This window comes from Jaculus jaculus, chromosome 5, assembly GCF_020740685.1.
Source record: "Jaculus jaculus isolate mJacJac1 chromosome 5, mJacJac1.mat.Y.cur, whole genome shotgun sequence".
Taxonomy (NCBI): domain Eukaryota; kingdom Metazoa; phylum Chordata; class Mammalia; order Rodentia; family Dipodidae; genus Jaculus; species Jaculus jaculus.
Window position 1 is genome coordinate 139,444,144 of NC_059106.1, and position 25,074 is coordinate 139,469,217.

General features: G+C 40.7%; 1 protein-coding gene across 1 annotated transcript; it reads right to left on the reverse strand.

Annotated features, from left to right (window-relative positions):
- Positions 1 to 5,561: 5,561 nt before the first annotated feature.
- Positions 5,562 to 24,795, reverse strand: Ppp1r2 (protein phosphatase 1 regulatory inhibitor subunit 2). Its single transcript, XM_004654350.2, has 6 exons — positions 24,478 to 24,795; positions 17,602 to 17,709; positions 16,098 to 16,175; positions 14,349 to 14,440; positions 7,866 to 8,036; positions 5,562 to 6,128 (listed from the first exon to the last, which is right to left on the reverse strand). The coding sequence occupies exons 1-6, from the start codon at positions 24,597 to 24,599 to the stop codon at positions 6,082 to 6,084; spliced, it is 618 nt and encodes a 205-aa protein (XP_004654407.1). The 5' UTR covers positions 24,600 to 24,795; the 3' UTR covers positions 5,562 to 6,081.
- Positions 24,796 to 25,074: the final 279 nt, after the last annotated feature.

Sequence of the window (25,074 nt, forward strand, 5' to 3'; positions counted from 1 at the left end):
TCTTTTTTCCTAATAAGTAGCAGATGTGCCTATCAACTAGTTATGCAAGAGTTGATGGTAAGAACAGGATGTTTTGGAAAACTGCTTAGAGAAGCAAATCTTGGAGCAATAGTTGTATCTGTACTGAACCACAATGTGGCTTATAACTAGCCATGTCGACGACTCCCTCCTCTGACCTAGAAATGCATTTTAATTTCTCATATAACTAACCAAAGATTAAAGTCTTATGTTGGCAAATTAATATAGGCCGTTTTCTTCCTCTTTTTAAAAAATATTTTAGGGCTGGGGAGATGGCTTAGCGGTTAAGTGCTTGCCTGTGAAGCCTAAGGTCCCTGGTTCGAGGCTCGATTCCCTAGGACCCATGTTAACCGGATGTACAATGGGACACATGCATCCAGGGTTCGTTTGCAGTGGATGGCGGCCCTGGCATGCCCATTCTCTCTCTCTGCCTCTTTGTCTGTCACTCTCAAATAAATAAAAATAAAACAAACAAAAGATGCTGGTTTAAAAAAATTATTTTCATTTGAGAAAGAGAGAGAGAATGGGCATACCAGGGCCTCCAGCCACTGAAAATGAAAGCCAGACACATGCACCACCTTGAGCATCTGAGTTACGTAGGTCCTGGGGAATCCAACCTGGGCCCTTTGGCTTTGCAGGAAAGCATCTTAACCACTAAGCCATCTTCCTCTTTTAAGAGTTGAACTTTCATATAAACCCTCATCCTCAAATAATATCCTCAATATTTGGGATATTATTTGATGGGCAAGATGGGGTGGTTAAAGGTTTGACTCCCCAAGACCCATGTAAGCCAGATACACAAAGTGGCGCATGCATCTGGAGTTTGTTTCCAGTGGCTGGAGGTTGGTGTACCCAGTCTCTTAAAAAAAAAAAATATATATATATATATATATATAATTTAAAGCTAGGTTAAGCCAAGTTTTAAACAAATTCCTTTAATCAAGTTTTAGGTTTGTTTTTTTTTTTTGGTCCAAGACAAGCTCTCATCAGTATGTAATCCAGGCTGGCCTTGAACTTGTGATCCTTCCACTGTATGCATACCTGGTTTATCAGGACATTTTTCTTTTCTGGTCCCCAAGGGCTTTGTACAGTCAGACCAAGCATGAATTCTACCAGTGTGCTATATCCCCAGCCCGTATGAGAATCTTTATATGATACCATGCATCATAAGAAGCAGCAGGGGCAGAAGGATCAAGTATTCAGGATGTGCTAAAGCTCATACTCATGGAATCCTTTACATGGGGCATCTTCTGGTATGAAAATGTCACGCATTCGAACTGTTGGTCTAGGTACATGCTGATTTTCATATGCTAGCTTGGTACTTGGCTTTACAATTTCTATAAAATTATTCTAGAACAAATGATTCTATTAAAAAAAAGCCATGGGGGCTGGAGAGATGGCTTAGTGGTTAACCGCTTGCCTGTGAAGCCTAAGGACCCCGGTTCGAGGCTCGGTTCCCCAGGTCCCACGTTAGCCAGATGCACAAGGGGGCGCACGTGTCTGGAGTTCGTTTGCAGAGGCTGGAAGCCTTGGCGCGCCCATTCTCTCTCTCCCCCTCTGTCTGTCTTTCTCTCTGTGTCTGTCGCTCTCAAATAAATAAATAAAAAAAATTAAAAATAATAAAAATAAAAATTTAAAATAAAAATAAAAAAGAATTTTCCCTTCTAAAAAAAAAAAAAAAGCCATGGTTTGGGCTGGAGAGATGGCTTAGCAGTTAAGTGCTTGCCTGTGAAGCCTAAGGACCCCGGTTCAAGGCTTGATTTCCCCAGAGCCCACGTAAGCCAGATGTACAAGGTGATGCACACATCTGGAGTTTGTTTGCAGAGGCTGGAGGCCCTGGTGCACCCATTCTCTCTCTGCCTCTTTGTCTGTCACTCTCAAATAAATAAATAAAAATAAACAAAAAAAAATTTTTTAAAGCCATGGTTTGGAGTGATTTTCAAACAATATAGTTAGAAAACTTTCTGGAATAAAACCAAATCATGCATCTAGTTATTCCCTAGCCATTGGACATATCTGCATTTGATTTTCTGAAATGTTACAAAATAATTTTGTTTTTCAGATTAAAAGATCAGAAACTCAACCACCTGAAAAGTATTCCTCTTAAACCATACAATAAATATTAACAATCCAAGAAGAGTTTGTGTAAAATACAAATGCTAACGATATGTTTTCTTTTTTTGAATCAGGGTCTCACTCTAGCCCAGGCTGTTTTATGTCCAGGATTTCACTGTGATCCTCCTACCTCAGCCTGCTGGAACTGAAGGTGTGATATACCATACCTTTAAAAATGTATTTTCTGTATCTAAAAAAGCACAGACAGGGCTGGGGAGATGGCTCAGTGGTTAAAGGGGCTTGCTTGCAAAGCCTTCCAGCCTGGGTTTGATTTTCCAGTACCCATTTAAAGCCAGATGCACAAAGTGACACATTCATCTGGAGTTCTTCTGCAGCGGCAAAAGACCCTGACACCCATATTCTCTCAAGTAACAATACTTTAAGAAAAAACATAGACAAAAGACTATAAAATTTGGTTAGATCTGGACTTGAATCCTTTAATCCTTTAGTGGGTGTGGAGTACTGATACCAAACACCATGGTCAAGAACATTTTCCCAGTTGAAAAGGATGGAATGGGAGCTGGAGTGATGGCTTAGCGGTTAAGCGCTTGCCTGTGAAGCCTAAGGACCCTGGTTCAAGGCCCAATTCCCCAGGTCCCACATAAGCGAGATGCACAAGGGGGCACATGCATCTGGAGTTTGTTTTCAGTGGCTGGAGGCCCTGGCACACCCATTCTCTATTTATCTGCCTCTGCCTGTCGCTCTCAAATAAAAAAGAAAAAAAAAAAAAGGATGGAATGCCTACTTTTTATGGTGGCTTTGAGGACTAGAAATAAAGGAGGCAGCACAATGCTAGAAAAGCGCAAATGGTCTCCCAATAAACAGTAGCTCTTATTTCATTTTTTTTTAAAAAACTACTTGGACATACATATATATACAGCACAGGGGGAGGGGATAGGATGAGCGTGCCAGGAACTCCAGCTGCTGCAAATGAACTTGATACCTGTGCCACTTTGTGCATCTGGCTTTATGTAGGAACGGGGAAAACAGAACCTGGGTCCTTAAGCTTTGCAGGCAAGCGCCTTAATTGCAGAGCCACCTCTCCAGCTCATTACAACTTTTTATATGGTTTGCATGTGCAATGGCGTGTGGGTGGAGGCCAGAGGACAACCTCGGGGTATGGTTCTTTCCTTCTACCCTGTTTTTGAAATAAGGTCTCTTGCTTTCTGTTGCTGACTGCCTCTCATTGCTGTTGGTATGTTGTGACTACAGATGGTGTGTGCCACCTTGTGCCTGGCTTTATATAGATCTGGAGATCCAAACTCAGAATGGCAGGCTTGTGGGCCCACATTTCCCCAGGCCACACATACTTTCTTTCTTTTTTTAAAGTTTATTTGCAAGGAGTGGGAACAGAATAGGCATGCCACAGCCTCCTGCCACTGCAAACTAACTCTACATGCATGTGCCACTTTGTGCATCTGGCTTCACGTAGGCACTGGGGAATCGAACCTGGGTCACCGGGCCCTGCAGGCAAGTACCCCAACTGAGCCACCTCCTTCCTTCTAGTCCCTTTTCTGTTTTTGAGATAGGCTGCAGAGTGTTGTCCAAAGGAAAATCTGGCTTGAATCATACAACCTTTTTGGGAAGTGTGTATGTATATCCAGGGCTTTGTACACGTTATACAGGAATGCCACATCTCCGTAAAGGTTCATTTTTTAAAGAAATTTATTTGTAAGAGGAGGGGAGAGAAAAGACAGAATGGGCAATCCAGGGACTCCATCAGCTATAAATGAACTCCAGATGCATGAGCTTTTTATTATTATTATTATTTTTTGAGGTAAGGTCTCACTCTGGCCCAGGCTGACCTGGAATTCACTATGTATTCTCAGGGTGGCCTCGAACTCACGGTGATCTTCTTACCTCCGCCTCCGAGTGCTGGAACTAAAGGCGTGTGCCACCATGCCTGGCTCAGCCCTATTTTTAACATTTAAATATTTGCGGAGAAAGAATATGAGAATGAGAATATGAATTGGCACACCAGGGCCTTCTGCCACTGCAAGCAAACTCCAATATTTTGGAGTTTGCAATATTTTGTGTATCTGGCTTTACATGGGTACTGAGGAACTGAACTCAAGCTGTCAGGTTTTGCAAGCAAGCAGATTTAGCAGCCCAAGATTATTTCACTAGTCAAGGAACATGTTAATTAGAACTCATGACGTAATGAGAGCTTTTCACTCAGTCACATTTAACTACCTTTTTAAAACCTTGCAGACACATGCAACTGAACACGTCTTACTCTTCTGAAGTGACTACCCAAACCAGAGGTCTGAGTGCATGAACCTATTTACATACATGTATACAGACTTAATTTTAACACCCAAATAGGCTCAATTCAGTCAGCAAGAGATGAACATTATTTAGTCTGTAAATCGGTGGTCTTACAAGCAAACAGGTTAGAATATTGCAGCTGTAGTTCAGTAATACTTTGGTTAGATGTCATTAAAAAAAAAAAGAAGACATTCTTCTAACAGCAAAGAATCTTCCTACTTTTTATTTATTTTAACATCATGATAGTTCCATAATTCTGAAGTGGAAGATAAGCTGTTCAATAAAAGTCATTTCATATATATAATATACAGAAATTATTTTAAGAGTTTGTCATATAACGGATTCTTCTAGTGCTAACAAAAATATTAAGATACAAATAATTGACGGGAAATAAAACATCACTAAACCAAGACACAAAGGAACTACACTTCATTTCAGGGGGAAAAAAATGCAAGTAATTTCTGGTATAAGAATAAAGTACATTATCATATTCCCTTAAAGTAGGGGCTACTTAGAATCTTTAAATTGAAAAAAATGTCCAGGCGTAATCCTGTCTGTACACTCAGGAACAATCATATCACTGGTTATATACAATTCTCTCATCATGCAAACAGCCTCATTTAATTGTTTTCTAAGGTCTAATAAGGTCAAATGAACTAATGTTAGCAACTGAGTTATAAATCAGAGATGTCTAACAAGTGAGTGGCTGAGTAGCACTTCCTGGCTCAGAAGAACCTGCGGGCGTTGACAGTCAGGTGAGAATTTCATTACTGCAGCAAATGACAGAATATGTGAAAGAAACAAGTTCCTGATGGCCTGTTGATCTTTGCCATCCTGGAATACGATCCTTACAATTGTATGTGTATATGTAGAAAGGGATAGGAAAGAAAAGCCGACTACTACAGGCATGTAAGAGACAGCTGTAATAGCTACACTACATTTATCTTAAAAACATTAATCTGAGGTCTCTGCCCAGTGTATGACAATAAGCAATCAGGGCAGATGTCAGTGCAACTTTGACCCAGTCATTTGTGAAAAAAGCTAGTTTGGATGAGAAAAAATTTAATCCTTTCCTTGTAAACACACACACACACACACACACACACACACACACACACACACACCCTTAGGACGAATTGTAAAGGTCATACTCCAGAAAATCCAACAGTAACTCTTCTTTTAATAATCCTTCTCAATTAGACAAAACAAATTGAAGTGTTAAAATACCTTTTAGCCTGAATATTTATCCACCTACATATCCCAGCGCACAATAGCTTTTGATAAAAGAACTCCTCGAACAAATGTTTCATAAGACATATCACATCTAGAAGTGATGAAAATAAATTAGTTCCCCTCCCCCCAAAGACAATATTCAATCTCTAAAGCATAAAAAGCTATATATATATATATATATCTTATACAAATTAACCAGTGTTCTTAAAAAAGTAAAAGCAGTTTTGGACTAGTGGCATTGTACTATAATTGTGGTGAAGTATGTACGAGGCACAGGAATATATGCATCTCACTCTAGTCAGTCTCTATGGTTATCATTTAATTCTTGGCAATATGTAATAACTGGTATACATTTTGGTGCTTAAACTGTGAACTGTGGAAAACAAGAAGCAGTGTATTATAGTAACAGTTTGCATTTGACAAACTGAGAGGTTGAACAAGTTTCTTTTATGAACTTTGTGATTTGTTTTGCCGTTGGTCACTTGCTGCAGATCCTGTAAAGATAAAGGGGGCAAAGTCACCATCATTTGCTGTTATGGTTGAAAATGAGTATTCCTAACTTCTTACCATGCTAAGAGTTGATAGTGAAAGTCTGAGTCAAAGTTAATAAAAAAAAGTTGCAAAGCATTTGCTTAAATATACCAGGATAAATCAAGATATATGGGCAAAATGGAAAACAAAGACCCCAGGGGGCAATTAGGAGACAGGTAGTCTAAAAAGGGAAATACATTTTTATTTTAGAGAGGGAAGGAGGGAGGAAGGGAAAGGGAGGGAAAATGGGCGTGCCAGGGCCTCCAGCCACTACAAACTAACTCACTCCAGATGCATGCGCCACCTTGTGCATCTGGCTTATGTAGGTCCTGGGGTATAGAACTGAGGTCCTTTGGCTTTGCAGGCAGGCAAGCACCTTAACCGCTAAGCCATCTCTCCAGCCCCAGGAAATACATTTTTAAAAAGGAGATATGTAACAATTACTACATTAAAAAAAGTGTGTTTAAGTTAAATATAAGCTAAGAAGATTATGGTGTACTCAATGGAAATGAAAACTTTAATAAGACTAAAAGGTGTACAGCACAATACTGAATAGTTATATATATAATATGATGAGACAATGACTCACCAATGTGCATCATAGTATTACTTATACTATTACTATGTCATACTATAAACCACTTTAGGTAGTGACAAGAGGGAGGAGAGGGAGGGAGGGAGGAGAGGGAGGGAGGGAGGGAGGAGAGGGGGCAGAGGGAGGGAGGGAGGAAGGAAGAGAGAGGGAGAGAGAGAGAGAGAAAGAAAGGGGAGGAAGGAAGGAAGGAAGGAAGGAAGGAAGGAAGGAAGGAAGGAAGGGGGGGAGTCTTTAAAGGATTAACAGGTCACCTTTCTTTTTTTGAGTCCCCCCCCCCAAAGGGAGTTTGTTTGCAGTGGCTAAAGGCTGGGCTCATTCTCTGTATCTGCTTCTTTCTCTCTCTTAAATAATAAAAATAGAAAAAGGAAAAAAAAAAACCCAGACAAATAAACTTTAAGCTTCAATTTGGATAAATATAATATGAAATAGTTAAAATAAGCCATATAAAAAAATAACCATTTAAGCTAGGCGTGGTGGCACATGTCTTTAATCCCAGAACTCGGGAGGCAGAGGTAAGAGGATTGCCATGAGTTCAAGGCCACCCTGAGACTGTATAGTGAATTCAAGGTCAGTCTGGGCTAGAATAAGACCTTACCTCAAAAAACCAAACCAAGGGCTGGAGAGATGGCTTAGCGGTTAAGCGCTTGCCTGTGAAGCCTAAGGACCCCGGTTCGAGGCTCGGTTCCCCAGGTCCCACGTTAGCCAGATGCACAAGGGGGCGCACGCGTCTGGAGTTCGTTTGCAGAGGCTGGAAGCCCTGGCGCGCCCATTCTCTATCTCTCCCTCTATCTGTCTTTCTCTCTGTGTCTATCGCTCTCAAATAAATAAATAAAAAATTAAAAAAAAAAAAAAAAAACCAAACCAAGACAAACAAACAAAAAAAGGCCATTTAATGTAATGTAACATATGGTCTTGCTAAATTGACTGTTGGCACAAAAATTCTTTTGGAACTGGTCACAGGGACTGAAATTTGAGAAACACTAGCATAATGAAGTGAATCAGCATAATTGCCTTGAAGTTTTTTTTACAAGTTTAAAGAAAAGTTAAGCACATTATCTTATGCATAGATAAAACACAAGTCTCAGTGATATTTTAAACATCTGACCTTGATTTGACTCTTCAATATTCATGCTTTCTCCATCTGCAGTCTCCAGCATTTCTTCATCTTCCTCATCATCATCATGCAGGTCTTTTGAAAGTAATTGTCTAGCTAGTTTAATATTCAGTCCTTCGTTGTAGTGAAGCTTCCTTTTCATTTCAAATTGTCGCTTTTTTTCTAGACGATTGAAAAAATTCCAGTAAGCTTAGAAATTCCTGAGTCCAGGACTGGCCCCATGCCTGCAAGTCAAGTTTTACTACAACAGTCACGATCATTTGCTTTCGTCATGTTTAAGCTGCTTTTGTGCTCAATGGCAGAGCTGGGCGGATTGCAATAAAGACCATATGGCCCACAAACCCTTTTCTGCTCCAAATAGTTAAAATACATCTCAACAGAAGAATAGGATTGGACAGAGCCATTACAAGTTTCATTTGTGAAGAAAATTTAAACAATCTTTCTAAGAACAAAACATGGGAAGGGAAAACAAACTACAGTAACATGCATGAAGAATGTACCATGCCTGTACACACAAAGGCATTACACATGCACTGACAGTAGAGATTCAACAATTAACAGTGATTAGTTAGGGTCAATAGACTAGAAATAATTTTAGTACTTTCATGCCCACCCCCCCCCCAGACATGGTCTCCCTATGAAATCCAGGCCAGCCTTCACTCTTCTGACTCAGCCTTCAGAGTGATGGGATTGCAGACATGTACCACCACACCAGACTATGTTTTCTACTTTCACTATGAGGGGGGGGGGGGAGGATCCCTGGAGCTGGGGCAATTGCTCAGTGGTTAAAGGCACTTGCTTGCAAAGCCCATTGGCCTGAGTTCAATTTCCTGGTGACCCATGTAAAGCCAACAAGCATTTACTTGCAGCAGCAAGAGATCCTGCGTATATGCACACATGCACACACACAAATAATTTTTTTTTTAATCCTAATGAACTATTAAAAAACTGCTGTGACGGGGCTGAGTGTTGTGGCACACACCTTTAATCCCAGCACCTGGGAAGCTGAAGTAGGAGGATTGCTGCGAGTTTGAAGCCAGCCTAAGACTATTGTATTCCACGTCATATGAGCAAGACCTTACCTTGAGAAACCAAAAACAAACAAACAACAAAATCCAAAACCAAAAAGCCAGGCATGGTGGCACATGCTTTTAATCCTAGCACTTAGAAGGCTAAGGTAGGAGGATCGCCATGAGTTCAAGGCCACCCTGAGAATACAAAGTCAGCCTGGGCTAGAGTGAGACCCTACCTCGAAAAAAACAAAAGCCTGGTGGCCTGGGTTTAATTTCCCAGTATCCATGTAAGCCAGATGTACAAAGTACTACACACATCTGGAGTTCATGTGCAGTAGCAAGAGGCCCTAGTATACCCATTTCGACTTCCCTCCCTCCTTCTGCTTGCAAATAAAAATTGAAAGAAAAAAAAAAAAAACTGCCATGATTTTAGTCTTCACCATAAAAACAGAGCTAGCGGTCAACCAACACAGCTGACCACACTACACTAGCGGAACTTTATAAAGCAACTCTAAGATTTTCAAATTTCTTAGAATATTAAATGAAAAGGACAATAGAGGGCTGGAGAGATGGCTTAGCGGTTAGGGCGTTTGCCTGCAAAGCCAAAGGACCTGAGTTTGGTTCCCAAAGACCCACGTTAGCCAGATGCATAGGCACACACATCTGGAGTTCGTTTGCAGTGGCTGGAGGCCCTGGCGCACTGTTCACTCTCTCTCTCTCTCTCTCTCTCTGCCTGCCTCTTTCCCTCTCACACTCTCAAATATATAAATAAATATTTTTTAAAAAATAGAAAGAATCAACATAAAATTGACAACTATGGGGCTGGGGAGGTGACTTACTTGGTAAAAGCACTTGCCATGCATGAGAACCTGAGAACACCTAACTAAATGTCAGGCGTGACGGCATGAGCCTATAATCCCAGTGCTACAAGGCGGGGCACGGGTATCCTTGGTGGATGCTAGCTGGGTAGCTATACTAGCCAAATGGGTGAGTTTTGGGTTCAGAGAGGACCTTATCTCGACAAATAATTGAGAAAGTAATTGAACAGTAATTGAGGAAGATTTGCGTCAATCTCTGGCCTCCATGGATAAGTACACCCACTTGCATATAAATATGCACACACACATATAGAGGAAAATGTCAACCGTGTATGTCAGTCAATGAAGAGGGATATAATTCTATCACCATTGTTTCATTAAACTTCATTTTAATCTAAAAGACATTACTCAGAATAATAGTATTCAAAGAACTTTCTTAATGCATTCTGATTTCTTCATTTAAGCGTTATCATTTATACTTATATTAAAAAACATCCATGAAAGCCAAGAGTGAACGGTGCAAGCCTTTAATTCCAGCACTTTGGAGGCAGAGACAAGGAGGATCGCTGTGAGTTTAAGGCCACATGTGACTACAGAGTGAGTTCCAGGTCAGCCTGGGCCTCGAGTAAGACCCTACCTCGAACAAAACAAATGCCCACAGCACTACTTATCAACTGCTCTCTTCAACCCCTATTTGGGTTGAGAGGCAAGTTTTGAGACTGATATCCATATTATCACCCTATAGTTTACTTCAAATTATCAAAATCTTGCCACGCATCTCTCTTCTTTAACTTTGAGGTTGCCATATCATAGAGACACTACAACCCAGGCTTGTGCACTCTGCACAAGCATTCTACCAACGCAGTCCCTCAATCTTTACTTTGTAATTATAATATGGCAGAGCAAAGTAATGCCAATAATAAAAGGACATTTAGGAATCACTAACCAGATGAACTCAACAATTATCCCTTTGTTTTTGATTTTTGTGGGAATATCCTGATTATTTTGAGTTATCAAAAGTTATTTGCTAAGCAATTAAAATATGACAGGATCAGTACCAAGTATTTAATTTTTTTTTTTTTTTTTTTTGAGGTAGGGTTTCACTCTAGCCCAGGCTGACCTGGAATTCACTATGTAGTCTCAGGATGGCCTTGAATTCACGGTGATCCTCCTATCTCTGCCTCTCGAGTACTGGGATTAAAGGCATGCGCCACCACGCCTGGCAGTTCCAAGTATTTAAATATATCATCTGAGCCGGGTGTGGTGGCGCATGCCTTTAATCCCAGCACTCGGGAGGCAGAGGTAGGAGGATCGCCGTGAGTTCAAGGTCACCCTGAGATGACAGAGTTAATTCCAGGGCAGCCTGGACCAGAGTGAGACCCTACCTCGAACAACCAAAAAAGAAAAAAAGAAAAAAAGAAAAAATATATATATCATGTAATTTTAATAGTTACCAAAGAGTCAAAGTTTGTTTGAGACGGGGGTCTTATTAAACCAGCCAGGCTGGTCTTGAACTTGTGAGCTAAGGTATTATCCCACCTGAGCTACCTGAGTCTCAGGCTGGTACTACAGGTATGTGCCACCAAACTCAGACTTAAATAATTTTATTTATAACTCCTGATTTAGGAAATAACCCAAGGCTCTTGGAAATTAAGCAAAGCAAGTAGTATAGCTGGAAAACAAACTTATGTTTATCAAACTCCAGTTAATGATAATTGTGGTGTTATAAATTATTAGACAATTTTTTCTCAAGAGTATTGTTATCTGGGCATGGTGACACATGTCTATAATCCTTGCATTTGAGAGGCTTAGGCAGAAGTCTTACTTTATCTTTGAGGTCAGCCTGGGCTACAATGTGAGATTCTGGCATATACAAAACAAAACAAAACCCCAAAACTCTGTCAATACAATTTTTTTCCCAGACATGTAATTGTTAATAGCGAAAAATATAATTTAGTAATTCTACCAGTGGGAACAGTCATAATAAAATTATAATTAGTCAAATAGTTCCCCCTGCAGGCTCACTTGTGGAACTCTAAGTGGATAGGTAATTACCTTCATGAAAATACAGGTTAATAAATTCCCTACCCGTATCAGATCATGTTTGGGAAAGTAATGAGGAAAAAGAACTAATCATTTTTTATCATAATATCTACCAACTTTATCAACTCATTCCCTCAGTCCTTTCTTAAGAGCCCCAGGAATTTGGGAAAATGTCAGGAAATCATTCCAACTATAAGAATTTCTAATACATACACTGGGCTAAGGGGAAAGTTTCAGCAAATAAGCTATATTTAGAAGACAGAAGCCTTGGTTGCAAAGTTTCTGAGCTTTAGTCCAGTGCAGGTAACCCTGTAACCCCACACTGCAAAACTTTCAGAAGCTTTTAAAGTATGTGCACTTTTCTAAAAGGCTCAATCTTCCTGTTTTGTCTATTTTAATATAATGATGATCCAACCCAGGGTCTCACTTATGCTATATAAGTGTCCTACCATTGAACTACATCTCCAGTCCTTGTTTTTTTTCTTTTAAGAGAATGAAAAATAAATCATAGTTTTAAATCTATAGCTGCTGAAGTGTCTTATATGAACTTGCATAATATTTACATGGGATCACATGCGATTCACATAGTCATCTCTAGGACATTTATAACACCTAGTACAAAGTAAATCACTGCTGCTATGTTGTGTAGGTACAAGAAGTGTCTGTACTTGTTCAGTACAGGCTTATTTGAAATCACTGCTATGTTGTGTAGAGAACAAGGAAACGTGTCTATACTTGTTTAATACTGGCTCACTTGTTTTCTTGAATATTTGTGATCCAGGTATTAAGCCTGCAGATATCAAAACCAACAAGTAGGCTTAGCGGTTAAGCACTTGCCTGTGAAGCCTAAGGGCCCCGGTTCAAGGCTCAATTCCCCAGGACCCACGGTAGCCAGATGCACAAGGGGGCGCATGCATCTGGAGTTCGTTTGCAGTGGCTAGAAGCCCTGGTGTGCTCACTCTCCTCTCTCTGCCTCTTTCTCTCTCTGTCTGTCACTCTCAAATAAATAAATAAAATAAAAACAAAAAACATTTCAGCCGGGTGTGGTGGTGCACACCTTTAATCCCAGCACTTGGGAGGCAGAGGTAGGAGGATCGCCGTGAGTTTGAGGCCACCCTGAGACTACATAGTTAATTCCAGGTCAGCCTGGGCCAGAGTGAGACCCTACCTCGAAAAACAAAACAAAAAACAAACAAACAAAAAAAAAAAATTGACAAAAAAAGCAACAAGTAAATTATATTCCCTCCTCTACCTCTAAAAATAACCATTGCTCCTTGTAAAAACAGAACCCATGAGTAATGCCTTAATACGTACCTGCTATATAGATGAGAGCCATTTGCATCACTGTCAAAGAAAGGGCTACCTCTAACTTCTTTCCTAAGACACTATTGCTCATTTTGTTGCATGGACCTTTAAAGACCTGGGGTTTGAATAAATGTCTCCCAAAGGCTCATGCACTTCAACACTTGGTCCTCAGCCGGTGGCACTGTTTAAGAAGGTCTGAAACCTTTAGAGGTATAGACTTGCTGGAGGATGCATGTCACTGAGGGTGAACACTGAGACTGTACAGCCCAGCCCGGCTCCTTATTCACCTCTGCTTCCTGCCTGCCAATGTGATGGTGTGACTGGCTCCCTGCTCTTCCATGCCTTCCCTGCTATGATGGGCTACACCCTCTGGACCTGCAAGCCAAAGTAAACTCTCCTTTCCTAAGTTGTTTCTGGTCGGGCATTTATTCACAGCAGTGAGAAAAATACCTAGTATCCTGAAAAACCAAAAATCAAAACTAAACTAAACAAAAACAACAACAAAAAGAAATTCACCATCTTGGTTTGTTTGATAAATTGTATGACAATCTTTTTTTTTTTTAAAACTGATAAGGTCTCATGTATTCTAGAGTAGTCTCAAACCTCAAACTCACTATGTAGCCAAGGATAAAACTAAGGTTTTTTAAAAAATCATTTACTTGCAAGCAGAGCTGGGGGTGGGGGTGGGGGTGGGAGAATGAATAGGGACAGTCCATATACATGTGCCACTTTATGTATCTAGCTTTATGTGGGTACTGGGGAGTAACTGCTAAACCATTTCTCCAGCCCTAACACTAAATTTTTGATCCTTCTGCCTCTTCCCAGCTGCTGAATATTCAGGAGTACACTACCATAACTGGTTTATATGGTGCTTGGGATCAAACCCAGTGCTTTGTACACGCTGGGAAAGTACTCCACCAACTGAGCTATATAGCCCCTGCACCAGCATCTTACAACAAAAACAGTACAAGCAAAAAGACCATTAGCTCTTACATCTATTTTAAGAGGTGTCTACTTTGTAACTAAGGCACCAAAAAAAAGTGTTTGGGGAGGGGGAGGGGAATACCTATAAATATTTTCAAGATGCAAGTATTTCTCTCAAATTCTTAAAATCAAGGGGAAAATACTACACAAGAAACTCACAGATGTGGAATCTCAATTATAAAAGTGTTGGTTTCTACTTTCTTGCCATCTACTTCCCCCAAATTACTAATTTTGTTTACTAATCTAAATAATAGATTTTAGGAAACAATTCTTAGCATCATATTGAAAGCAGTAAAATAGCAATGAACTACCTTGCTCTTCCGGTGAGAGGTCACTGTCCTCTTCACTGCTTTCCTCCTCCTTAGTCTGATACTTTGGCTCTGAGCCTTCAGCAGCAGCTAATCTACACAACAATTATTTATGAAGAAGTTAGTACTGTGAGATGCTCATATTATCTGTCTTATTCATTGTGAGTTTCATTCATGAAACATCCAAGGATTAGATAAATAGCTATATCCTAATGGAGAAAACAAAGTAAAAAAGCTGAATGGGTGGAAAAATCAATAAGCAACAATAGTGGGATGGGTGCTAGAAATCAATGAACAGCAAAAGAAGAAAACGTACGAGCTAACTCAAATTAATGTGGCAGGATATTAAAAAGAACATTAAATCATTTTGTATTTTTTTAATTTTTTTTTATTTAGTTATTTGAGAGCAACAGACAGAGAGAAGGGGGGGGAGAGAGAGAGAGAGAGGGGAGAGAAAGAAAGAATGGGTGCACCAGGGCTTCCAGCCACTGCAAATGAACTCCAGACGTGTGCGACCCCCTTGTGCATCTGGCTAACGTGGGTCCTGGGGAATTGAGCCTTGAACCGTGGTCCTTAGGCTTCGTAGGCCAGCGCTTAACCGCTAAGCCATGTCTCCAGCCCCATTTTGTATTATTTAACATTTGATAATAAAACTGTATTTTATAATAATAAAATCAATAGGACATATTCCCCTATCTCAGGCTTAGGTAATCTAATCTTCCTGTCACCTGCGTATTTATTTTAATCAAGAAAAAAGCTAGGGGCTGGAGTGATGACTTAGTGGTTAAGATGCTTGCCTGCAAAGCCACAGGACCCAGATTCGACTTCCCAGGACCCATAAGGGGGCACATGCATCAGGAGTTCGTTTGCAGTGGCTGGAGGCTCTGGTGTGCCCATTCTCTCTCTCTCCCCCTGCCTATTTCTGTCTCTCTCTTCCAAATAAATAAATAAATAAATAAATAAATAAATTTTTAAAAGAAAAAAAAAAAAGCTGGGCATGGTGGCACTCGCCTTTAATTTCAGCACTCCAGAGGGTGAGGCAGGAAGATGGCTGTGAGTTTGAGGCTAACCTGAGACTAATTCTAGGTCAGCCTGAGTTGCTGGGCATGGTGGCACTTGCCTTTAATTTCAGCACTCAAGAGAGTGAGGCAGGAAGATGGCTGTGAGTTCGAGGCTAACATGAGACTAATTCTAGGTCAGCCCGAGTTAAGACCTTACCCTGAAAATCCAAAAACAAAGACACAAAAATTGCGTGATGACACACGTCTTTAAACACTGTGAATTTGAGGTCAGACTGGGACTACAGAATTCCAGGTCATTCTGGGCTAGAGTGGGACCCTACCACAAAAATTAATAAATAATAAAAATAAAAAACAACAGTTGATATGAAAAATCTAGATAGGAGCTGGGTGTGGTTGCATATGCTTTTAATCCTAGCACTTGAGAGGCAGAGGAAGGAGGATCACCATAAGCTTAAGGGCACCCTGAGACTACACAGTGAATACCAGGTCAGCCAGGGTTAAAGTGAGACCCTACTTCAAAAAAAAAAAAAAAAAATCTAGATGGGGGGTGGGGTTATTGCTCAGTGGTAAGCAGGTACTGGACATTGATCCTGAGTTCAAGTGCCAGTACCTCCCTAAGCCTAGAGAAACTTGGCCTTTCATTTACGATTATACAAGTAGTAGAACAATATAAAATGTTTTGACCTTGCAGAATTGAAAACTACCTGGGAATCAATGCTTTCAAACTTACTTTTTAGCTAAGATCTCTGGAGTCAAGGCTTCGGTGGCTTCTGAGTCACTGTATGCATCGTCATCGTCACCAACCACACTAGTGAACAAGAATGTGGTAAGTTATTAGCAAGCACATTATTAAAATTAATACATGAAATACAACTTTCAACCAGGAAGAGCAAAATAGCCTATTAACCTAACTAAAATATCAACATATTTGCAGGTTTGTTGACATGTTTGAGGTTTAACTTGACCACAGCTTATGGTCAATGCACATACTTAAAAATACAACCCTAGGCGGAGAAGGGAGCTCAGCGGTAGCGTGCTTGCTAAGCATGCATGAGATTTGCTCCTCACTATCAAAATATAAGGGACAAAAGCATAATAACAAGACTAAATGTTTAAAAAATATGCAATGATAAAAATAAACACTGAGGGACAGGAGAGATGGCTCAGCGGTTGTGGTGGTTTGATTCAGGTGTCCCCCATAAACTTATGTGTTCTGAATGCTAGGTTCCAAGCTGATGGATATTTGGGAATTAGTGCCTCCTGGAGGGAGTGTATTGTTGGGGGTGGGCTTATTATGGGTGTCATAGGCAATTTCCCCATGCCAGTGTTTGGCACACCCTCCTGTTGCTATGGTCCACCTGATATTGGCCAGGGGGTGATGTCCACCCTCTGCTAATGCCATCGTTTTCCCCTGCCATTGTGGAGCTTCCCCGCAAGCCTGTAAGCCAAAATAAACCTTTTTTTTTTCCCAGAAGCTACTCTCAGCTGGGTGATTTCTACCAGCTATGTGGACTGGACTGCAACAGTAATGCAATAGCGGTTAAGGTGCTTGCCTGCGAAGCCTAAGGACTCATGTTTGATTCTCGAGGTCCTACATAAGCCAGGGGCACAGGAATGCAAACACGCAAGGTCATACATGCACACAAGGGGTGCACGCATCTGGAGTTCGAGTGCAGTTGCTGGAGGCCCTGGCGTGCCCATTCTCTTTCTCTCTCATAAAAAAAACAAAACCCAAAAAGAATAGAATAGAATAGAATAAACAAACACTGAAAACTCAAATCATCTGGAAAAATCCCCACACAAATCCCACTACAAAATTTCAGCTATTTTATCCAATGAATGGAAGGGGCAAATATGTAATAGAATACTATCTGGTTTTAGAATTTGTTATTTGTTTATTGGAGGTCTTGCCATACAGCCCAGGCTGGCCTCAAATTCATGACTAGTAGGATTATAGACACCACGTACTATCAACACTGGGCTATTTTTATGATTTTTTTGTATGTCACCACTAAGAAGGAGACAAATGATCTTCAGACAAAATGGTTTCAAAATTTTTAAAAAGTTAAACATTACTTATATTACTAACATAACTTAAAGCAGTTAGGACATTAACTAGTGATTCAGTAACAAATACAAAATAAAACAAAAATTTAAATCATTTGTTATCCAGACATTCCTATCAATGCAAAATGTAAACAGTCCACAAAAAAAGTACTGTTCATTCAACTTACTTATGATATGGAGTGCTTGGTTCATCTATTTTCATTAAACCGTAGTCTTTGCCTGCTGGATGATATGTTGCCAGGATGTTCATCTCATCCCACTTCTGGGATTTTTTACTGAAATTAAACAGAAAAAAAAATCATTTAATGCCCACATATTAACAAAGTTTTAGAATTTACATCAGGCATTCAAAACATCATTGTACTATAACATTCCTGGTTTCTACTGGCCTACAGAAAAACAAATTAAAATCTAGACTTCTGCTCTATCAGTAGTTAAGCACCACGTGTGAGTGTTTGTGTGTTCAAGTGTGAGGATACATATGCATGCATCTGGAGGCCAGAGGACAACCTCAAGTGTTGCTCCCCAGGCTCTGTCCACCTTTTTTTTTTTTTTTAAAGAGAGTTTCTCACTGGCTTATAACTCACCAATTAGACTTGAATGACTGGGCAATGAGCCCCAGGGGTTCACCTGTCTCCATCTCCAAAGTGCTGAGATTACAAGCTGTTTAACACAGGGTTCTAAGGATCAAATTCATGTCCTCAAGCTTATAAGGAAAGCATTTTATAACCTGAGCTACCTCCTCAGTCCCCAGTTAAGGATTTTTTAAGTACTATATACCAGTAACTATTTGATGAAAAAATATATAAGGAAGCAACGCAGGAAGATCCTGAGTTTGAGTCCCCCTTCCCCCAACCAGGTTATATAGTAAGACCCTGTTACAAACAAGGAAAAATGTGTAAAATTCCTTCAGGAATATCCACAAGAATCACAACAGAAAGACTGAGAATATAAAACAAGAAAGAAAACCCTTAAATTCAGATACTACTAAACTAGGTAGTAAATCAAATTTTAACTTTGTTTTTAATCTAGAAAGCAAGTTTGCTAAGCAGCATATTAAGAACTACTGAAAGTGAATAGAAATGCTTTAGGGATGTTTGTAAGTAAATGGCTGCCTTATAATTTCTTATCTACTCATTTTAAAAAGCAAGCCTTTAGCCCCATGTGGTTGTGCATGCCTTTAATCCCAGTACTCAGGAGGCAGAGGTAGGAGAATCCTACGTAGTGAATTCCAGGTTAGCCTGGGCTAGAGTGAAACCCTACCTTGAATAACAAAAAAAGTGAGCTTATAACCAACAATATTTTGTTACATGGTTTGTGACTCTATTTAAAAGTAAAACTGCTTTAGAAAGAATCGATGTAAGTTTTAACTCATTTAAATCACCCTTTTTGCAGTTGGTCAAAATTAGTGATGTTTTATTGTACATTATTTTCAGCTCTCCAAATCTTGAAAAGTGGCACATTTAAAATTTTGTTAATTTCAAAATTTCTCTATGTTCTCAAAAGGTCTTAATGTCACCTTAAAAGTATGGCTCAATGGCTTGCAAAGCCTACTAACTATGACTCAACTCCCTAGCACCCAGGAAAGATGGGTAAAAGGTGACACACTTTGGTTAGAGAACCTTCATCACTCAAAACTCACCAAAATGCTAAGAAATGACAATAGTGTGTTAAATGCTAAGTAAGACATCTCAACTAAACCCTCCAAGACTCAGAGACCATTGCAAAAGAGATGGTAGAAAGAATGCAAGAGGCGAAGTGCTCTGGAACGGTCTTTCAGACATGTCTTCCAGTATTCATGACCTCACAGTGGCCAAAGCTCCATGTATAACACAAGAAGGAAAATGCCATCAAATAGAAGAGACTAGATGGAAAGAAGGGACTCAATGAAAGGGGATTTGAGAGGGAGAAAGTGAGGATGGTGGGAGTAATATATGATCATGTCAAATTGTCTATAAGTATGAAGGTTATTAATAAAGTTTTTTTTAAAGTTCAATGTCTCCAATTCAGATTAACAATATTTTTTTTGTAATGACATCCACTATTTTAACCACTCTTAAGCATGTCACCCTGTAGCACAGAGTAACTCACACTACTGTGCAATCATTCATACCATTTATTTTCAGAACATTTTCATTATCTCCATGAACTCTGCACTATTAAACCACCTATCTCTCTTCTCGCCAGTCCCTGGCAACCATCATTCTATTTCCAAATGATTTTACCATTATAAGTGTACCTCATGTAAGTAAAATCGTATAGCATATTTCACTTAGCACAGTTGTGTGGAGAGCAGTTTTGAGTTCTGGCTGTTCTTGGCGCTGGCTGTTTTTGGTATCTCCCTGCTGGGATCTATGGAAGTGAGCCAAGTTCTTCTGCCATTGATAATGTTTTCCTGAAATCTGTAAGGTTGTTATAAACCCTTTCTTCTCAAGCTGTTTGTCCAGCAATGAGAAGGTAGCTGACTGCAATACCATGCCTTCTATCTCTCCCGAGGCAGGTCCCCTTCCTCCCCTGTCATGGTAGTTGACTGCTGCTCTCAGCTCCACCTTTTGGGAAGTGCTCTTGCCTTCACCTCCTCTTACCACCATGTGGTGGGACAGCTTTTTATGTGGAATCTGGGGACCAAACTGAGGGTCTCGGGCTTGAGCCATCTTCCCGGTCCCAGAATTTCTAATTAATATCCCAGCACACTAGCTCTTCTGACTCTGCTACCTTTCAAGTCTAACCCTTCGCTTCCTCAACATGCAGAGGGTGGACACATTCTGTGGGTTAAGACTGAGACTACAAGCTGCTTATAGTCTTTTCACCATGAAAAAAACCACTTTGTAAGAAACTAAAGTTTCTGTTACTCGGGTCATTATTTTTAAGCCTAGAAAGGCATTTTCAATTTGTTATTAAGCACACAACTCAAAGGATGGTTCATGATTCACCTAAACTTATAGGTACTCAAAATTAAACTACTATTAACCCCCCCCCCCCACAAAGTTATTTGATTGTACAGACTGGGTAAAATAGACCTTGCTCTAGCAATACTTATTTTCTTCAAATACACAGACTTCTATTACAATAGTTGGTTTGGGGGCTAAACAAACAAACAACAGGGCTAGAGGGATGGCTTAGTGGTTAAGGCACTTGCCTATGAAGCCTAAGGACCCACATTCAATTTTCCAGAACCATGTAAGCCAGATGCACAAGGTAGTGCATGCATCTGGAGTTCGTCTGCAGTTGCTAGAGGCCTGGCGTGCCCCTTCTCTACTAAATAAAATATTTTTTAAAAACCCAATAAAATGAGCAGAGAAATGTTTAAGGTTTGTTTCAATTATCCTTGATTAGTCTTACGACTATAAATAAGTCCAAAATACACCTAATCATCTTCTCTTTAATGTATTTACAAGTTAAGAGCTGCTGAATTAACTGAAGTACCTCTGAAACCAGATTACAGACACAAATAAAGCATATTTACATAAAGATATAAAATCTTTGTTGACCGGCCTGAAGAAAAATCTCACTTACCATGGTAGAAGATAGGTTTAGCATTCTGAGAAGTCTTTGTGCTGGATTACTTCCACTTTTGTTTTAATGAAACTCGAAGTTTAAACACAAAGTTTAGAAACATTTAAGATCTGCTACAAAATGAGCATTTTAAAATGGCAATCAGGGGCTGGAGAGATGGCTTAGCCGTTAAGAAGTTTGCCTGCAAAGCCAAATGATCCGTTTGACTCTCCAGGACCCACGTAAGCCAGATGAACAAGGCGCACATGCATCTGGAGTTCAGCTGCAGAGGCCCTGATGCACCCATTCTCTCTCACTCTCTCTCAAGTAAGCAAAAATAAATAAATAAATAAATAAATAAATAAATAAATAAAATGGCAATCAGTTTTCTATTTCTGACTGTATCTAGCTTCAGAAATTTTATTTTTCCAAATACCTGTTCCACCTACAATGTTCTGGAATCTTCGGAGAGCAAATAACTCAGTCTGCTCATGGTCATATTCTAGAGAAACTCACAGTGAAAAAGATACATTCTAAAAATTTAAGATAGGAAAAATGACCACTTAACTTCTGATTAAGAATAAAAAAATAGGGGCTGGAGAGATGGCTTAGCCATTAAGGTGCATGCCTGCAAAGCCTAAGGACCCAGGTTCAATTCTCCAGGTCCCATGTAAGCCAGATGCACATGGTGGTGTATGTGTCTGGAATTTGTTTGCAGTGGCTAGAGGCCCTGGCACACCCAGTCTCAGTCCCTCTCTGTCTCTAATAAATAAATAAAAACAAAATCTTGCTTTGGCAATAGTTTTTCTTTCTTGGTGATATATCTTAAAATTCAGTGGGGTCTTGTTTTCCATGAAATACACCTTATCTCCAGATTGGCAAAACTAGAGAACAAGCATATGTACTTGGACAACTAGCATCAAGGTCAGGTAGCGCTATCTACTCATTATTTCTCTATCTGGAAATTCACTTACTAGGGATCCAAACACCATTCCTGAAGGTGGTGTACTGACGTAAGCAGAGAAGAAAGTTGAGCTGTCCACTCTACATGTTCCCAGCTGAGGCCAAACATGGCAATGCTTGCTTTATTTCAGCTCTCACAGTATAAACAACATACTTTTTAAAATCTGCTCCAGAATTATTAGAATATATTCACATATTTAGAGTATAAAATGAATTGTTATTTTTTCATATGTGTATTTCGTGTACTTTGCTCCTATCAACTTCCTGTAAGTATGCCTACCTCTCTGCCTTCCTTTCTCAGAGTTGAGGATCAAACCCAGGGTCTTGTACAAGCTAGGCAAGTGGTCTACCACTGATCTACCTTCCCAGATAAATGTATATGGTTTTTGATCTATTGAATGTCATGTGTTTGCATTTTTGCTGGTGAACAGCTCCCAAGTGTAAAGTGTTTGTAAGAGCAAGAGGGCTGTGAAATGACTTACATTAGGTAAGCTGCATCCAGACACAAGTACTGCTGGCTAGGAATTCAATGCTAATCTGCCAACAACTTATACTAAATAAGGTCTCTTTGTTAGGTAGAAAACATGTATGAAAGAAGGTTTGCACTGATCAATTAATGAAAATATGTGATCAGAGACTCTAGAGAATTTAATTTCTTATTTCTCCTGGGATCAAGGGCTTACTACTTACTATATGTGGGGCTTTATGGAACACAATAACCTCAAGTAACAACAATCAACTTAAGAGCCCTGAGTATTTTCATACTGATATGAGCCATCATTGCTACAATCTGTAACAGTTCTAATTCCGACCAGTACGCTTCTGAATTTTAAGTAGGTTGTAATTTCAAGAGCTACTTATTTTAGGTTTTTCTTTTGTATGAGCTATACCAAAAATTTATACTGTATTATTAGCATAATTAACTTCCTTGTTTTATCTTCTTAACACTGATCATAAAAAGGCCCACTTCCTTTTATCACCTAGGACTAAACAATGTACCTCAATGAATTAGGGCTTGGTAATTCCTGTTGAAAATGGGGCTATTAATTCCAGTCAAGCCAGTCAGTAAACTACCTGGTAAAAGATCTGACTTGCAGGAGCTCCTTCAAAAGAAGCAACCTACTTAGTGGAGTCAGTCTAGTACCATGTCATTCAAGCAAAAAAAGACCTGACTGTAACTCCCAGGGAATGAAGAACCAAGTGTTTGTGAGAGGGAGGAGGAACCCAAAGCATGGAGCTTTAGATAATAGCAAATTGAAGTTGAGAACAAGCAGAAGTTAAGGGAGCAGAGGAAGAGAGTAAGACATTTGATGGTTGGACAAAAAGAAACGAACCATGGCACCCCTTAAACCTCTTATTTAAAACCGCTTACTTTAAAATAAAGGTTGGAAAACTGTGTGTGTGGGGGGAAGGATTCAAACACCCTAAATAGACAGGGAGTGGAGCGTTGGCAGACAAAACCAAGATCTTTTCTAATCTCAAAAGGACACAATTTAAAATTGCACTGTACTTAATATTTTCTTCAAGGTAACCCAAGTCCCCATAAATTTGCTTCTAGCAAGAAAGTGGCTTTTATTATCCTGAATTAGATCGTTTACATAGGAATGCCCTAATTTTCAGATTTCATGAACATCTCATTTTACCTTTGCTACTACAAATTTCAGTTAAGTTTTCAAGTCCTATTTTTTATAGTTTTAGTATAGACACACACAAGCCTCTGTACATACTATACTACATGATTTTCATTGGACATCACACCTTGGGTAACTTTCTGTGTTAAAAAAAAATCTTTCTTTTAAGGCTGACATATGGCTCCATTATCCAAATGCACCGTAACTAATATTTCACCATTTTTTTTTTTTTTTACTAACAATGGACTTTGTATGGTTTCCAATTATTTACAATTGTACACACTGCTTTAGGTCAACACAACATTTTTGGTACTGTGCTTCTTTCTGAACTGTTCTGAGCTTAGCCCTCACAGGAACCCCCCGACCCCCCAAATTGAAAGCTCCTAAATTCTAGTTGCAGATGGGAAAAGTACTTCAGCAATAAATAACTTCCCACTAAATATAGCTCAATGGCTTGAAAATTTCACCATCACTTACTGCAAGATAATGACAAACCAAGAACCAAAGACTGAACGCGACAAACCGTTCATGGGGAAATGGTGAGTCTTTTTAAAGAAATCTGGCCTTACAACTAGCCTGTAAGAAGGTAAAGTACCCCCCCCCCAAAAAAGGGGGAGAAATAACTGTTAAATTACCGAAGGATAAGTTTTCGACCCCTGGGTGTGAGTTAAGGAATAATAAAAGCATGAGTATCGAAGCTTTCCAAGTTCAGTGTGGTTCTCAATGACAGAAAAAGTTCCAAGATGACGCTGAAAAATACACGTGCACATACACTGGGAAAACAAAACACTGAGAACACGATCAACACCACTGCTTCCGCCTTCCTAGGTACCGGCGGCGCCCAGGTCGAGTCCGGGGTCGGGACCCAGGCGCTCGCCCGCCCGCCCGCCCGCCCGCCCGGCCCGGCCCGGCCCGCATCCTCCTCGCGGCGCCCCACCGCGCCCCGGTTCTCACCCCAGCTCCTCCTCCACGTCCCGCCGGGGCTGTTCGGCCGGGGCCACCACCGAGGAAGTGGCCGAAGACTTGTTCTTCAGGATTCCCTTGATGGGCCGGTGCGAGGCCGTCGAGGCCGCCATTGCCGGGCGCTCCGGGGGTCGGCTCAGGGTCGCTGCTGGCTGGGGGGTCTTGGAAAAGAAGGGGTTCGGCGGGGGGGGGGGGCGCTCACGCACACCCTCCTCTTCCTCCTGCTGCTGCAGGCAGCCGCGGAGCCCGCGCGGGGCCGCAGCCCAGACGCCGGAAACTAGTACACCGCGACGCCGCGGCCCACGCCGCGCCGATGACGGCCCTCCGCCGCCGCCGCCGCCGCCTTCCCCTCGGCGGCCCCGCAGACTGCGCGGAGAGAGAGAGAGAAAGAGGGAGGAGAGCAGCCGGCCTAACGCCCCAGCTCCGGAGCGACGCGGACGCGCAAGCCGAGCGGCCCGCCCTCTCGCGATATCTAGGGCGGGGCGGGGCGAGAACAAAGCCGGTCTCCTCGCCCCGCCCCCTTCCGGCCCCGCCCCCTTCCGGCCCCGCCCAGGCGCGGCGCCGAGAGCGCAGGAAGAGAGCCTTCCG